The sequence below is a fragment of the Rhipicephalus sanguineus genome, chromosome 5, assembly GCF_013339695.2.
Source record: "Rhipicephalus sanguineus isolate Rsan-2018 chromosome 5, BIME_Rsan_1.4, whole genome shotgun sequence".
Taxonomy (NCBI): domain Eukaryota; kingdom Metazoa; phylum Arthropoda; class Arachnida; order Ixodida; family Ixodidae; genus Rhipicephalus; species Rhipicephalus sanguineus.
Genome location: NC_051180.1, coordinates 8,717,797 through 8,733,197, shown reverse-complemented (window position 1 = coordinate 8,733,197; position 15,401 = coordinate 8,717,797). Strand labels below are relative to the sequence as shown.

Sequence of the window (15,401 nt, the reverse complement as noted above, 5' to 3'; positions counted from 1 at the left end):
GTCGGAGTTTGAATTTACGAGTATGGCTTGAAAAAAGAAGCGCTGCATGCTTTTTTCTTCTTTTGTCCCCATCTGCATGCACTGTAATGTTCTAAGTTGAATGTAGGGAGTGTTTCCCTATTCAAATATGTGTGACTCTGCTGGGACCAGCCGATCAGTTAAAATTATCCAGCGGTCTTAAATTGCCCATTTTTATTGTAATTTTGCTGTCTGGTGCACGCTAAGAATTTCACATCAGACCTTGCACATTTCAGCCAAAGAGTGCCTTTGTCCATGTTTGTCATGTTGCTGAAGTGAAGGAGCATACACCTGAAAGAGGTTCGTGCTCATGGCTTTTCAGAACACCAGTGATGCTAAATGCTCCTTTGTATGCCATTACATCTTAGTTTGTGGCTTTCCAGCAAACCCTGCAATATTAGTTGTGCAAGAAAAACCATCATATCATCCCAGTTGACCAGTTTGCATGCAGAACCTCCAGCAGCATGTGACCACATAACAGTTTGTCTATGTCACGATAAGGCCAATAATGTCCCAATCAAAGAAAGCTTTAGCTGGCTGAAAGTGTCTGTCTCACCTCTAGGCTGCTGCATTATCCTGGGTATTGAAGAGAGATGAAACCACTGATGTGCTTGTGGTGGATGTTTATGCCCTGCCACACGTGTGCTAGTGCGTCATCTAGGTCACCGTCACTTTAATTCTTGTCTAAAGCCCTGTTCACACTGAAGAATTTCCAGTAGCTCTACGAATCGCTTGACACCTTACGTGGCGTCACGTGACCAGAAACAGCTTCATCGTGCCAATTGATCCGAGGCCGATTTTTGTTGCCAAGAGAAAGGCATCACCTCTCCCAAGCCAATCAGAATGCAAGGTTACGAGAGAACGGAGGGGAATGCGCGTAGAGCCACAGATGGCGTGGCCACCATGTACACACGAATGCACTTGGGTAATATCCAATGAGCTGAAATGAAACTATTGTTTGCTGCAAATGCTGTGGAGCATCAAAGAAGTTTCATAAACATGTATCTTCGCCCTCCGCAATCACATGCCTGACTCTTTGGCACCACATCATCATCATCATCAGCCTGTCTATGCCCACTGCAGGGCGTAGACAGGCTCACGAAATTACAAATCACGAAAGACCACATCACAAAATTACAAACAAGTGATTTAAAGGGGGCGTGTTTTTCTTTGGTTGTGAATTGTCTCCTTGAGTGCTGTTTTCTCAACTAGCCCAACAAACCAAGCTTCAACAAATTGCACTTTTCGGCAGTATTTATTGCAAGCAAGTGTGCAGCATGAGGGAAATGCCCAGGTGCAACAGTTGCCGAAAGAAATTGAAGAGATGCCACTACAGTTGACCCATTGATGCGATCGTTCGTTGTGACTGCCGAACGCACAACTGGCCAATTTATGCAGTGCCACTTGCTAGGGTAAACAAAAGAATGAGTGCGCTTGATGTGACCACTTCGCCTTGGTCACATGCTAGCACCACATTCGCTCGATTGTGTTGCATGTTTGTTGCGCTTTGTGCTCGGTGCACACAGTGATTCAACCGGGGTGTGGCCAAAAGCATTCATTTAATGAGTTTTGCTCCAATAAACAATTCATACTCTTCCTGGAATGACAGTACAAGTCCGGATTGTCCAGTGTTCCAAATTTACTGCAAGTGCACATTAATATATATTTAAGTTAAAAGAAGGATGTGCTCCTTTCAGTTGAGGCTGTCCTGCAGTCATCATCAATATTGGTCTGCAGCTGAAGAAGGGCCCCCGATGACTTTAGATGCTGATCTGTTTGTTGTTTACAGTAATCCTTTCGTGGAAGGGCATTGGAGCTCAAGAAAAAGCTGTGCTGCAACATGTGTTATGTGAGGCTTCTATGACAACACCACTTTCTAAGCCTTCATGGTGTCACCTGTTCAGCAAAAAGCAAGAGTACAGTATCACAGCAGTGGCGTCCTTCTCCACTGGTGCTGGTCTCGATGCCATTGTCATGAAGCACATTCAAAGATTTCTAGTTGCAAGATGGGGATGCCTTTGAATTCCAGACATGTTCCCCTCTTTCGCAGAAAATATATATTAATGCAGTGTGACAAATATACGCTTATAACAAATTTTCGGATATAACGAAGCCATTTCTGTTTCAAGCACGACTTCATGATAATAAGGTATGACTGTATGTGTATTACTTCACCCTAAATTTTTGCGTTTGAATCCATGAGCACTGTACGTATATATTACTATATCTCTATAAACAAGACAGCTTACTGGAGGATGGAGGCTTAAATTTGTCAGCAGGAAACAAGTGAGGAAAGTGTCTGCATGGAGGCAACTAGAGGGACCTTGTCTTCATCCAGGCAAAATCACTGGCTGCTAGTGACTCCTTTGTTTCTCCATTGTCAATATATGTATATACATACTATATGATAATTTATTCTCAGCTAATTTTATTTCAGGTTGGGAGTTGGTAAAAGCTCTAAAGACAAGGCAAAGGTAAGCTAAAATGGATATTCTAAATTTTTGTTCTAGGGAGAAATCGGAGAAAAAAAGTTTCATCATGCAGAGTACACGTAAATATTAAACAATGTAGTCTTGCCCAAGGGAGCCAAGGTAAGACTGGAGGAAGGGATCTGAAACAAAATGGCACTGGCAAAGCAACTTTCAATACACCTAGTATTCTTCAAAGCAAAAACCTTGGACATTCACTGTAACCCCGGGGAGTTCCCCGCTATGTTTACGTATCCTGGAAGGCCTTTTGTGAGACGTTGTTGGGCATCTCCGCTGAAGCTCTTTGGACATCTTCCGAGGTGTCATGTCACTGTTTTCTCAAGGTGCGTTTCATCCTTGGAAGAAGCCACAGGGATAGCAGTCTAGACTGTGTGGTGGCTATAAAAGTGCAGTTATGTCTTCCTTCGATTCTATGAGAGCGAGTTGTGTGTGTGACAGAGCACCATCTTGGTGCAGAGCCCACAATGTCATGAGCTCTCAATACACATTGTCGCAACTTGCATTTTCATTTATCCGGGAGGGAACAAATTGCCTATGGACAATTTTCTTGGAGTCACTAAACAAGATAAGATTTTTGCTTTGCATTTATGACATCCACGCTGCCTTCAAGCAGGGAGGTCCACCTGTACAGGTGCCACTCTGAGTCTTATTCTTTCTTTCTGGATCACATTGAAAGACCCACATTTCATCTCCTGTAATAACATGTGTTAAGCACTTTTCATTACAAAAATGTTTTCACCACGTTTAACTCGTTTCTTCACTGCAACAGAAACAGTCATTTTGGTCCCCTTTTGGAACACTGTTCAAAATTTTCATCATAAGACTTTCGCACTTGTTTGTTTAGGAATATTGCAAGTACAAATTTTATTGCAATAACATTTGTAAACAAATGTTCATGCGTGTGTAAATGCTTTGTGCCATCTGAACACTCACGACCTGCACATTGCAGCGCTGCTGTATGCTTTCTTGATCATGTCGAACGTTTTCATAGGAGGCTTCCACATTTCAGTGCAAAACTTCGGTGTAGCACTGCTCCAACATTTCCTCCATTCATGCCATAACGCGATGACAAAACGGGCGCCTGCAGAAGCATGTACACTCGTGTCTCTTGATTGCAACCAGCTGATCTCGCAGCAGTGGAAGCTGAAGCTTTCCTTACGTTCCTCCATGAGTCTTTTCTTTGTCAAGGGCACATGCTTGCAACACCACGACTTGTGTCCCTACTTTCAGGACAGAGCCTGTATATACAGTCAACTGCCGATTTTTCGGACTCCCTAGGGACCGCGAAATCGTCCGAAAAATCGGGCAGTCCGAAAAAACAAATTCATGCTTTTTTATTCCGCTTAAGCGGTCAAATCGCCACAGCCACGTCCGAAATAGCTTTAATGCCTCCCAGTACAATTATCATGCATTTTAGTGCGCGCCCAGGCTCTCGCAAATACATTCGGTACCTGCCGCGAACCCCGCTTAACTACGTACGTGCCAACCGCCACTTTTACATCTCGTGATGAGCGCCGCTGATAACAGCAAAGCGAGGAATAGATTACGGCTATCTCGCATGAAGCGTTTCTAAACGATGACGCGGAACGCAATGACTGTGGCGGAAGAGCGGACGACTCGTCCGGCATTCCCCGATGCGTGTGCGCACACACATCGCCGAATCGCCTCTGATACGCAGCATTTGCTGCCGTATCAAGCCGATCGTTTCTAGTTGTGTGCAGTACATCGCCAACTAAACTGACGCCGTCACTTTACTGTTGCTGTATCGTACGCACGCATTTATCATGAAAGGGTTCGTGATGCGCACTTAGTTCTTGACCGCACACGGGCGCGGCAATGGCGAGCTGGTTTCGTCCGCGAAGGCTACGCGTCTATGCGGCGCACTTAGCGGTCTCGCACAAAGAGGCAGCAGGAATGGCGGCGCGGCGCATTTGGGCTCTCGCCTATCAGATGCGTGCAGTACGCATGCAACTGCGCTAGGCCACGTGCACTACCGAGCAGTTAACTGAAGATGCTTATCGTAAGGGTTATCAGCGATTAAGTCGTACCGGCGCGTTTGCCAGCTGCCGCCATCACGCCTCCGTGCATTTCCGCTGCTTATCCGTAACATCGCCGCACGGCGCCGCGATAACGGCCCCTTTGAATTTCTGGTCTGCTTCACCCCATAACGCTTCGGCATTGCGGCAACGCTGACTTTCGGACTCTGCTACTGTCGCACACAGATCGACTCGCGTACGCGCTGGTTCAAACCTAAGAGATGATTGACGCGGCAGAGGTGAGGGCTCCAATTAATGCCTTTCGGACCCACAATTCGGGCAGAAAGTCCGAAAAATCGGACACCGAAGAGTTTCAGCGTCCGAAATTTCGGACGTTCTTATACATTGACGTCTATGGGGCTGGTGACGGTGCCGCGATAGTGTCCGAATTTTCGAGCATGTCCGGAAAATCGGGCGTCCGAAAAATCGGCAGTTGACTGTATACGGAGATGCGAATGAATGCTTGGTTGGTCTTGCATGGCTTAATGTTTTTTTCATCATCATCATCATCATCAGCTTTTTCTATGTCCAGTGCAGGACGAAGGCTTTTCTCAGTGATCTGCAATTTACTCTGCCTTGTGTGAGGTTATTCTGTTTTATGCTGGCAAATGTCTTAATTTCGTCTCTCCATCTAACCCTCAGCTCAGTTTCCAATCCTGTGGTATCAATTCCGTTGCTCTAACTTACCACAACGGTTGTCTTGTGCACGCATTGCACGGTCCGACCAGGTCAATTTCTTTCTCTTAAAGGGGTACTGACACGAATATTTTCAGTTTATTCTTTATTCATCAGATACCTCGCAGCGCCCAGAGGCGTTATAGCAGGGGGGTTACATCAATAAATGAGTTACAATTTCGTTCGCACACAAATACAACTTTGTTCATACATAAATAAGTGAAATACATCTTCGTTCACACACATAATACAAATTTGTTCCTACATAAATACATCATCGTTCAGGTTATAGCACGAGTTTACAGCATTGAATAAAATAATCTTCATTCCCACTACGTACTTGCGTTTCAGTTAGCCTATTCCAATGTTTAATTGTTGTAGGAAAAAATGAATTGGCATACATGTTCGTTTTAGCTGAGTATTCCAGGATTTTACAACTATGATCAAAACGTTTTGAAATGTAATGAGGTTTATGTAGGTAAATTTCTCTGTTAATTCCAGTTTTATTATAGTAAATCATATAAAGAAATTTTAATCTCTGTTTATGGCGGCGGTCAGAAAGACACTCCCATCCTAGTTCAGCCTTCATTGCAGTGTCGTTTTTTTTTTTTTTTTGCGTCAAATGAAAGGTCAAGCCCTCAAGAGCCTATAAGGTAGTGCTAAGCGCGAGTGTGCCCTGAAAAAGCAATTACAGTATGTTTTTGAAAGCTAGTTTCGGTTCCTACTGTACCCTGACGTCAGAACATGGTATGAGCGTCTCGTCACGTGCTCGCACAATATATAGTGACGTTTCCACGGCCGCTCCGCACCGTGGCTCCGTTGGTGACGCATAAACGGCCATTTTGGAAGTTTTGATGACGCACAAGCGGCCATCTTGGAAGTTTTGGTACCTAACGTCAGTACAACAATCCAGACTGCTGCGTGAAGTCACCAGAATTTGTACTGTAGCCTGACGTCAAGCTAGTGTCGATGTCAGTAGGTGCGCCATGGAAAAATTGACTTTAATATCAAATTAAAATATCTTATGAGCATTTGCCGAGCTTCACACTTGCTCAGAGCCGTCTCTGCATACAGGAGATTTGTATGGCAGAGTAAGCTCGCCTTCGAAATAAGGTGTTAGTACCCCTTTAATGTCAATTAGGATATCAGTTGCACCTGTTTGTTCTCTGATTCACTCTGCTGTCTTTCTATCTTGTAATGTTAAAGGGACACCGAAGTGAATCAGTAAATTAGTTTAGACTGAGAAATTACACTCTGTAAATTCTACTCTCGTTTAATTTTGCCACTAATTGGTTGATTAATACATGAGAAAATTAATGTCAAAGGATTCACTTCTAAATTTCCCGCTGAAATCTCCAATGATGACGTCATGGATTTCAAAGCATTTTTTCATATTTCGGCCACACTGGCTCAAAGAAATTTCCTGTAACTTGGAATGTAAGGTCTTCAGCTCCCTCAGGAGACACTGTGCTTCACTTTTACCAATTAGCAATTACGCAGGCCCTAGTAGACGCTGTAAAGTCTATAGCGTCATGGCAACAGGTGCAGGAACATGGAGGTGGTGTTGCCACCCGCATTTTCTTTTTGTGCACTTTCTCGCTTATCAAGCGGCTTCTCGCAGCAAGCGTGCCGTTCTTGGTATCATGAAGTAGTAATTTAATAATACGAGAACAATCGTTTTTCCTTGCAGTGTCCCTTTAATGCCTATCATTTTCTATTCTATTGCACACTGCATCGAGACCTTAACTTCTTTTTGTAGTTCCTTTGTTATCGTCCAAGATTTTGTGCCATAGTTCTGACAAAATGCAAGGATTGTGCACTTTTTGCTTCAGAGACAGTGTTAAGTCGGCAGCCATGATTTCGGAATGCCTGCCTTATGCACTCCTGCCTGTCCTGGTGAACTTCCTTTTCATGATTACGCTCACCTATTGGTAATTGGCTCATATACTGTTGCACATATTCTAAGGGCCAGTTAGTGTGTAGATGTAGCAGGCATTGTGTTTATGTGATATAAAATTACGTAAAAACAAGTAAATGCAGATCTACAACAGGAACTTATATTGCAGTAGAAGCATTGCGGGGCAAAAGGAGGCAGTGACTACTGTACCCACTGGGCAAGTGAATTGAACTATTCAGCCAAAGTCATTGTTTCACTAAGCCGCCTTCAGAGGTACTGGCTGCAGTCAAAGTCACTGTGCGACTTCGGTACGAACGCAGGAAGCATGGGTGATGTTGATGCTGCTACAAGTGTGTCCTTAATATGGCTTGAAATAAACAGCGCACTAAACGGACGGCCACGGAAAGGAAACACACAGGACAAGCACTTGTCCTGTGTGTTTCCTTTCCGTGGCCGTCCGTTTTTTGCGCTGTTTATTTCAAGTATGCACAACCAACTAGCCCAGTCAGCTACTTTCTTAATATGGCCCTTCAGGCTCACTTGAAGCTACTGAAACAGTTAGTGTAATTGCATATGCAAACAGAGACTAACGTTTACAACGTTTCTGCCAGGGAGCACATGTCATATCAGTGGAAAATAAGACAATGTATGCAAAGCACTGAAGCTTGAAAAATTATTTTGTTATCAAAGTGCTGCGTAGCATTGTGATAACGTAATAGCCCAGAAAATTATTGCTAGCACTATGTCATGATGATGATTTTCATGATCATTTCATGGTCATGAATTAAGAATGCTATATTGCCTTATTTATATGGCATTTGTTGAAACTACACTCACTGGTTAGATGCATGAAAAGTGCAAGCTGAGAATATAGAGTTCTGTTTTGTCTTTCAGTTTGCAGAGCTACAAGCACTCAAGTTGGAAGGTTCAGTTTCTGGAGCCATGCCCTCATCGCCGGCTCACCGTAATGTGTCATTAGAGTGGTGACCCTAAGGGCAAAGGTTATCATACTGTGCAATATGTAATTTTACCTTCTACTCTTAACCTTTCATCACAAGTGTGCCTTTTTCCACAAGCCTGCCTAGGCATTCTGATTAGGTCTGTGAATCAAAGGGGTACAGACATGACATTTTTGACATTTTCTTGCTTTAGATAACTGTATTCAGAATAGCCTCAACTGACTAGAAAAAAAAAAAAGCTATTGCTATTCCTCCAAGCATCCTACATAATTTACTCACTTTATTCTCGTGAAGTGTTGTGGCAGCAGAACACAGACAGCAGTCATGTGGGAGCAGTACTTCAAGTCTCAGCTCTTTATTTGTTGGGTACTTAGGTTAGGCTGCAGAATGAGAATTAGCATAACAGATGACCAAGCAAGCTGCAGTTAGGGCCAAAATGTCACGCTGTGACAACCTTCTATACAATGGCATCATAACACACGCACCTTCCAAGAAATTAAACTAATCTGATCGTAATCGTAGGGAAGTTTATGTTTTAATAAATTATTTATGGTTCTTCGTGGCAGACAGTATATATTTTCTTTTATTTCAAGATTTAGGATAAAAAGATAGCAAGTCTGAAATGTATTGGCAGTGCTCCATTGAAGCCCATGCTGCATTGTATCCTATGATCATCATCAATAATGTGCACATCTTGTTTCCCTAAAGATGCCCTGCAACACCTTTGTAAATTATCGTAAAGTGATCTTTTTGTCTCATGAATCTCCTACCAATAAACTTTTTTTTAAATTCATCATGCGGCAGCAGTATTATTGCAAGAAATGAGCATTTTTTGTCTTAATTTCACAAGTGCATTGGAAGCTATGCAAGGGATGATGCGTGGCCCCGATAGTTACATTGACGCATGTCATGGCCTTGCGCATGTTTCTCTTCCATTTTTCTTCGACCACATTGGCTGACACTTCTTGTTTGGATTACTGCTGTGAGGGTACATGAAGTCGCTTTGGGAAGTCTTGCAAACCATAGATTCTACGGTGTGCTGAAGCTTGACTGGCTCATTCATAATCATATTGTGCCTCATTTTCGCTGCAGTCAGACCCATAGAAATTACTAGAAGTGGGGAGCAGTCCTGTAAAAGTTGTCACTGGAAAATCCGAAAACTACGTAAAAGCAGTTGCACTGCTGATTTTCCACATGCCACACCACTATTATAGAAATGAATCTATACTTTCTATGTTTTGTGGGTGCCAGTGCACAGAACAAAATCGTTTGCCTGCAACGTGACGTTTCTTAGATTTGGCTGCACTTTATGCTCTAGTTCCGGGAGGGCAGCACTTTTCTCCTCCACTTTGACAGCACAATGCCCTTTGAATTCACTTTATGCAAGACCAGTTTGTTACGAGATCTCTGTTTGTACTTTCGCTACAACACAAATGCAGCCATTGTACAGCTTCTCAATAGCAGACAAAATAGCTCAGCACTAATTGACTCAGGGTGCCTAGAAATCACAGGGATCTTTAAATTTGATTCGGCTGCACTTAGTGAACCAGCTCTCTCGATGGAAGAAGTGAGTTTGAGGTGAGGAAGAGACTATGTTTCTGCAGCTCTGGCTGGAAGCACAGCTTGGGTGCAGGACCCACTCCCATCATGGTGTGACCCATAGCGTGACCCATCATGGTGTGACCCATGGTGTGACCCATAATTTTTGTTCGCGACTAATGGGGATTCTCCGAGCTTAAACACCGAAAATGCTTGAGGCCTGTCTACTTGGATTTAGGTGCACGTTAAAGAACCCCAGCTGCTCGAAATTTCCGGAGCCCTTTACTACGGCGCCTCTCGTAATCATATCATGGTTTTAGCTTAAACCACAACAATTAGATTAACAATTAGTATTGGATTAAAGAGCAAAAGGTCGACCTCGAGAGCTGGTATGGTGGTGCTATGCTCTCGCCCTCTTTCGGGCTAGCGGCGCATTGTTAGGATGGTCGCCTACGGGCCCGTCTGCATGTTTCAAGGTGGCAGCTACGGTTGCGGCGGCCGCTGTTCTCCAAGAACGGCCACCGTAGTTCTTTTTAGGGGCGTAGCTCCTCTTAGTCTAACCTTGTCACGTCTCCGTTGTCCGGCGTATCTCCCGGCAGCCGGCAGTAAACGGAAGTATCTGTCCGGTGGTGGTGGTGGTGTGCGGCGTGACCACCCTTACTGCGCATACCCTCTCCACACACCTCCTCTCCACTCCCCCTCACCATTCCCCATGTCCTCTACCCCTCTCCCATACCCCTCTCCACTCCCCCTTTCCACTCTTCCTCTGAAACGCGGGCTAGACATGCCGAAATTCTCTCCTGCGCAACGCCGCGATGAGCTCGAGCGCATGCGCGTCCCCTCCCCTTCTCTCTCCTCTCCTACGCTGCCCCCCTCTCGCCCGCCTGTCGACCGCGTTCCCCGCTCGCCCTTTGAGAATTAACGGCCAGGCTAGATGGAAGATACGACGCGCGTAGCGTCCCTCTTCGCGTTCCACGACGCGAGGTCGGTAGCATGCCCAACGAACGCCAACGGAACGCGATCGTGCAAGTGCTCCGGCTTCGCATTGCCTCATGGTCCCCTTTAGCGGGAGATGGTGTAATTTTTCTAGATGGCGCTGTACACAATCTGTGTCGTCATCACCATTTCTCGTCTCATTTCCTAGATGGCGTTGGTCCAATAGAATTGTATGCAATATGGCGCTTGTGTGAGTCGACACTAGATGGCGCTAGAAGTGCCGCTGCTCTCCGATTGGCTGCTGCGCGGGCTTCGCGGGGATGCGCGGGGAGCGAGCGCCTCTCTCATTCTCCTGGATCGTCGCCGTGCGTGTCGGATCGTTGGTGGAGCATGAACGATGCGCAGCGGCGGGCGCTTGCTTGGCGGCAGCCAGCTGGATCCCGAGACGGTGCGCGCCAAGGACGCCGCTGCGAAACGGGCTCAACGACAAGCTGATCCCGAGACCATGATTGCTTCAGGAGCTTCGCCCAAGCTCTTCATCATTCACCCGTGGATATGCTGTAATTTTTTTTTCTGTCTGCGTGTGTAAATACGCTGTGCTAACTTATGTTTATTTTTGTTTGTCTTCCTGTCTGAAAAACCTCACAAACTACAGCCGTTTAAAGCTGTAGCCGAAAAACCAGCCTGCAGTGACTCTTGTTAACGTAAAGGCCCGAACACACGCACGCGTTGCAGCGCGTCAACGCGTGACTTTCTGACGCGGCGTCGCGCCCTCTCCCTATGGGGAGAGAGGGCGCGCGGCTACGCGAAGCTTCGTCCCCTTTTCGCCTCAAGCCATTCGAGAGAGACAGCCCCCCCCTCAGTCCGCCTTTTCGCTGAAAACCGAACTGCGAGCCCTACCAACAACAAAAAAAAAAGAAAAAGCCGACAAAACACAGCTGCTTGCGCCGGAAACAAGTTCTTTTCCTTAAGAGTATACGTTGTTGGGCTAGTTGGTTCATAATCTTCAAAATTGGCTGGCGCGAAAATCGACACGGACTAAGAAGGAACACTGATGCGCCTGTCCTGTACATCAGTGTTCCTTCTTAGTCCGTGTCGATTTTCGCGCTAGCCAATTTTGAAGTTCTTTTCCGTCCCTTGGACACCACGCGGGGAACAGTAGATTACCTCCCCCCCCCCACACACACACACACAAACACGCTCACAACGCGCGCGCACGCACGCACACACACACACACAGGCGAGCGAGCGCACACACTTTTGCAGACAGCTGCAAGCGCCCATCAGTTCGTCACTGGTTGTCGTCTGCTAGGAAAGCGCATCGCCAGCCCGCGCGTGAACGTGAGGACAAGAAGCACGATCGTGTGTTGTTCTGCGGTTTCCGTGGGATTGAAATTACAATAACATGTGTTTCAAAAGGAGTTCTTGGTTGCTTGGTACGAAGTTGCACGCGAGTGGTCGGTGTGTGGTCTGAAAGAATTGATGTACGCGATGGAATCTTAGTGCAATCGAAAACCGTGGAATACGACGTACGAGTGGAGGTGAGCTTTTGATTTTTCAATGCTCTACGTGTGCTGAGCCACACCGAACTGTTTTCGTTCCCAACGAAGAGGACGCGGCAAATTTGTGTCTGATTCCGCACCGGCTACCCCTGCTCGCCGCTATGGCTGGCAAGAAATCACGCGTGAGAGCAGAAGACGCAGACAGGCACATTGCCCCTCTATTCTATTTCTCTCCCCCCCCCCCTCTATTCCTCTTCCTATTTATTTGTGACCTTGTAAGCTTGTGTATACATTTAAAATAAATAATAAAAGGCGAAAAAGAAACGCACGAAAGCGGGAACACTTATGGACGGAATTCGAGGCGTTGCTTACGCAGCCCCGCATCGGATACACGCAGCCCCGCACAGCTGCGGTAGAGTTGTCTTTCATTTTCGTCCGACTTCTGAGGTAACCCGCAGAATTTTAAAGCTAGTTGCTTCCGAACGGTGTTCCTACACCTGTTGTGCCAGCCGTGCACGCAGAAGTACGAAAAACTACCGGACTACTGCGACGTTTTTACGTCCTTTCGGCGAGGAGCCCTGCGTTTCTACCGACTGCGCGCCCGCCGCCCGGCAGCAACAAACGACAATCCCAACTTTTCCGCCGCGGGCGTCTGGTGGCGCTGCGAGTTCCTTAGCTATAAAGTCACTGGAACGGGAAAAGTACCGCGACCATCCTGCGCGCCGCCATATTTGGTCCAGCGCGGCCGAAGCGGCGGCGGTACGGTGCTGATTTCACGTGGAGTAACGCATGTTTTACGCATTGCGTGCGCTTTTGGAGCCCCGAATGAAGCATACCGTTGTTCTCTGACTGATTAGGAAAGAAATAGCGGCAGTTTTCACTTGCCTACATGCGCACGCACGCGTACTAACGCGATAAAGAAATGCGAACTGCGCAGCGTTTACGCGCTCGGCTGTCTGCATTTATTAAATGCGAAGCATTTCTTAGCGAATTTCTGCACTTTGTACCAGGGCCGTAGCCAAGGGGGGGGTTGGGGGGGTTCAAACCCTTTCCCGAAATTTTTCAGTTTTGCTTGCGTATATATACACGCACACATACAAACGCACGCACGAACATAAACAAAGTATGGTTGAACCCCCCCCGAAAAAAATTTCTGGCTACGCCCCTGCTTTGTACGTATCTATCTATCTATCTATCTATCTATCTATCTATCTATCTATCTATCTATCTATCTATCTATCTATCTATCTATCTATCTAGCCGCCCCCGACTTTGTACTGTCCTGGCTGCTTCGTTAATGGAATGTACACCAAATTTGGTATGGCATCACATGACTATATGACGAATATAAATTACAGGTGATAACATAAAAATATTGACATGCATGCCATGCCTATGGTGCGCTCGCGGCCGCTTCGATAGCTTGATGCACAACAAAATTGGTAAGGCGTACGTGACAAGAGTGTATGACGAACATAAGTGACTGGTTATAACGTGCAAATCATGAGAGACATGACATGTAAAACATGATTTACATGACATGGTCTCGGGGCGCTCGCAGTCGTTTAATGAAATGCATATATACCAACATTTTTATGACGAGCTATTTCTGTATGACGAACGTTAGTGATAGGTGGTAACATGAAAATCATGACTTCCATGTCATGTACGGCATGACTTACTTGCCACGCTGATGCTGCGATGGCGGGCGGTTCGCTAGCTTGAAATGTACCCAAATTGGTATAGCGTGAGGTGACTGTATGACGAACACGAATGACAAGTGGTAACGTGAAAACCATGACTTGTGTGTCTGTATGGCATGACTTGGATGGCACGCTGTGCTCGCGGCCATTTCTTTAGCTTGATATATACCAAGATTGGTATTGCGCGCCCTGACTGTATGACGAACATGAATGACAGGTGGTAGCATGAAAATGATAACATGCACGACATTTACGGCACCATTTGCATTCACTGTCTTGGCGCGATTCCGGTCGTTTTGTTAACTGGATGTATAGAAAATTTGGTATGGCTTGACATGGGTGCGTGACGAACATAAATTGACGAATAGGTCATGCGTTGTATATACCAGAATATACGTACGTTTCATTCGCTTTGTGACTCAACATGCATGCATGTCAAACATGCATTGCATAGTGAACTTGATCTTACATGACATGCGTACCATTATTTTCGTGTTACCGCACGGTATTTATGTTTGCCATACAGTCACGTCACGCAATACCGATTTTGGTGCATATCAAACAAACGAACCGGCCGCGAGAGCATCATGAGCATGGCATGTAAATCATGCCTTACATGACATGCGTACCATTACTTTCATGTTACCGCAGGGTATTTATGTTCGTCATACAGTCACGTCACGCAGTACCGATTTTGGTGCATATCAAACAAGCGAACCGGCCGCGACAGCATCATGAGCATGGTATGTAAATCATGACTTGCATGCCATTATTTTCATGCTACCGCCTGTTATTTACGTTCGCATTACGGTCACGCCACGCAATACCGATTTTGGTGCATATCAAGCAAGCGAACCGGCCGCGAGAGCATCATGAGCATGGCATGTAAATCATGCCTTACATGACATGCATACCATTATTTTCATGTTACCGCAGGGTATTTATGTTCGTCATACAGTCACGTCACGCAATACCGATTTTGGTGCATATCAAGCAAGCGAACCGGCCGCGAGAGCGTCAGCCATTATTTTCATGCTACCACCTGTTATTTGTGTTCGTCATACGTCAGGCAGTACCAATCTGTAGGAGTCAGTTTTCATGGCGCACTGATCATTATATGTGAGCCAAAAGGCGTCAATTTTACGCCAAACATAATGAAGAGCCGCCCGGCAATGTTATTCTGCATGAACCTCCTGCGACAACCACGCGAAACAAGCTGCACTAGTGCAGGGTAGGCGCAAACAATCCCCGAAACAACATTTGCGAATTCTCAATGAAGCGCTTACCTCACAAAGGCAGGTATCAGTCGTGGGAACAAATTTTTCCCGCCTTATTCTGCTCAGCCACACAGCCCGTCGTTTGGCATCCTTTTTCCCGCTGAGAATGGCAAAGAGGGCCTTGCCCGTTTCCCGCCGGTTGCTGCACCCAAAAGCGCAGCACCCGGGTATTCTTCGATGCCTCGATGGGCTTTCGATGAAGTCTCAAAACGATACGGGATGTCGTAATGTTGCTGCACGCTTTCCTGAGCCTATAAAAACAATCGCCCTCCAACGCGCCGTCCGTCTGCGGCCGGGAGACACTAGCGAGGCGAGCGAGCTGGCCCATTTATGTGGCGAAGCCACCGAAAGGGCGCGGCGGCGAAGAGAA

The 15,401-nt window shown here is 46.1% G+C and overlaps 2 protein-coding genes across 2 annotated transcripts in view; both read left to right on the top strand.

The window, feature by feature from the left end:
• The window catches only part of LOC119393177 (cytoplasmic tRNA 2-thiolation protein 1), a 38,308-nt gene extending 29,441 nt beyond the window's left edge, over nucleotides 1-8,867 (top strand). The window contains exons 14-15 of the mRNA XM_037660010.2: nucleotides 2,456-2,492; nucleotides 8,010-8,867. Of these exons, the coding sequence (XP_037515938.1) occupies nucleotides 2,456-2,492; nucleotides 8,010-8,102 (130 nt within the window). The 3' untranslated portion in view covers nucleotides 8,103-8,867. The remainder of the gene's footprint in view (nucleotides 1-2,455; nucleotides 2,493-8,009) is intronic.
• Nucleotides 1-15,401, top strand: part of LOC119393182 (vacuolar protein sorting-associated protein 72 homolog) — a 234,535-nt gene that overhangs the window by 154,998 nt on the left and 64,136 nt on the right. The window lies entirely within an intron of this gene.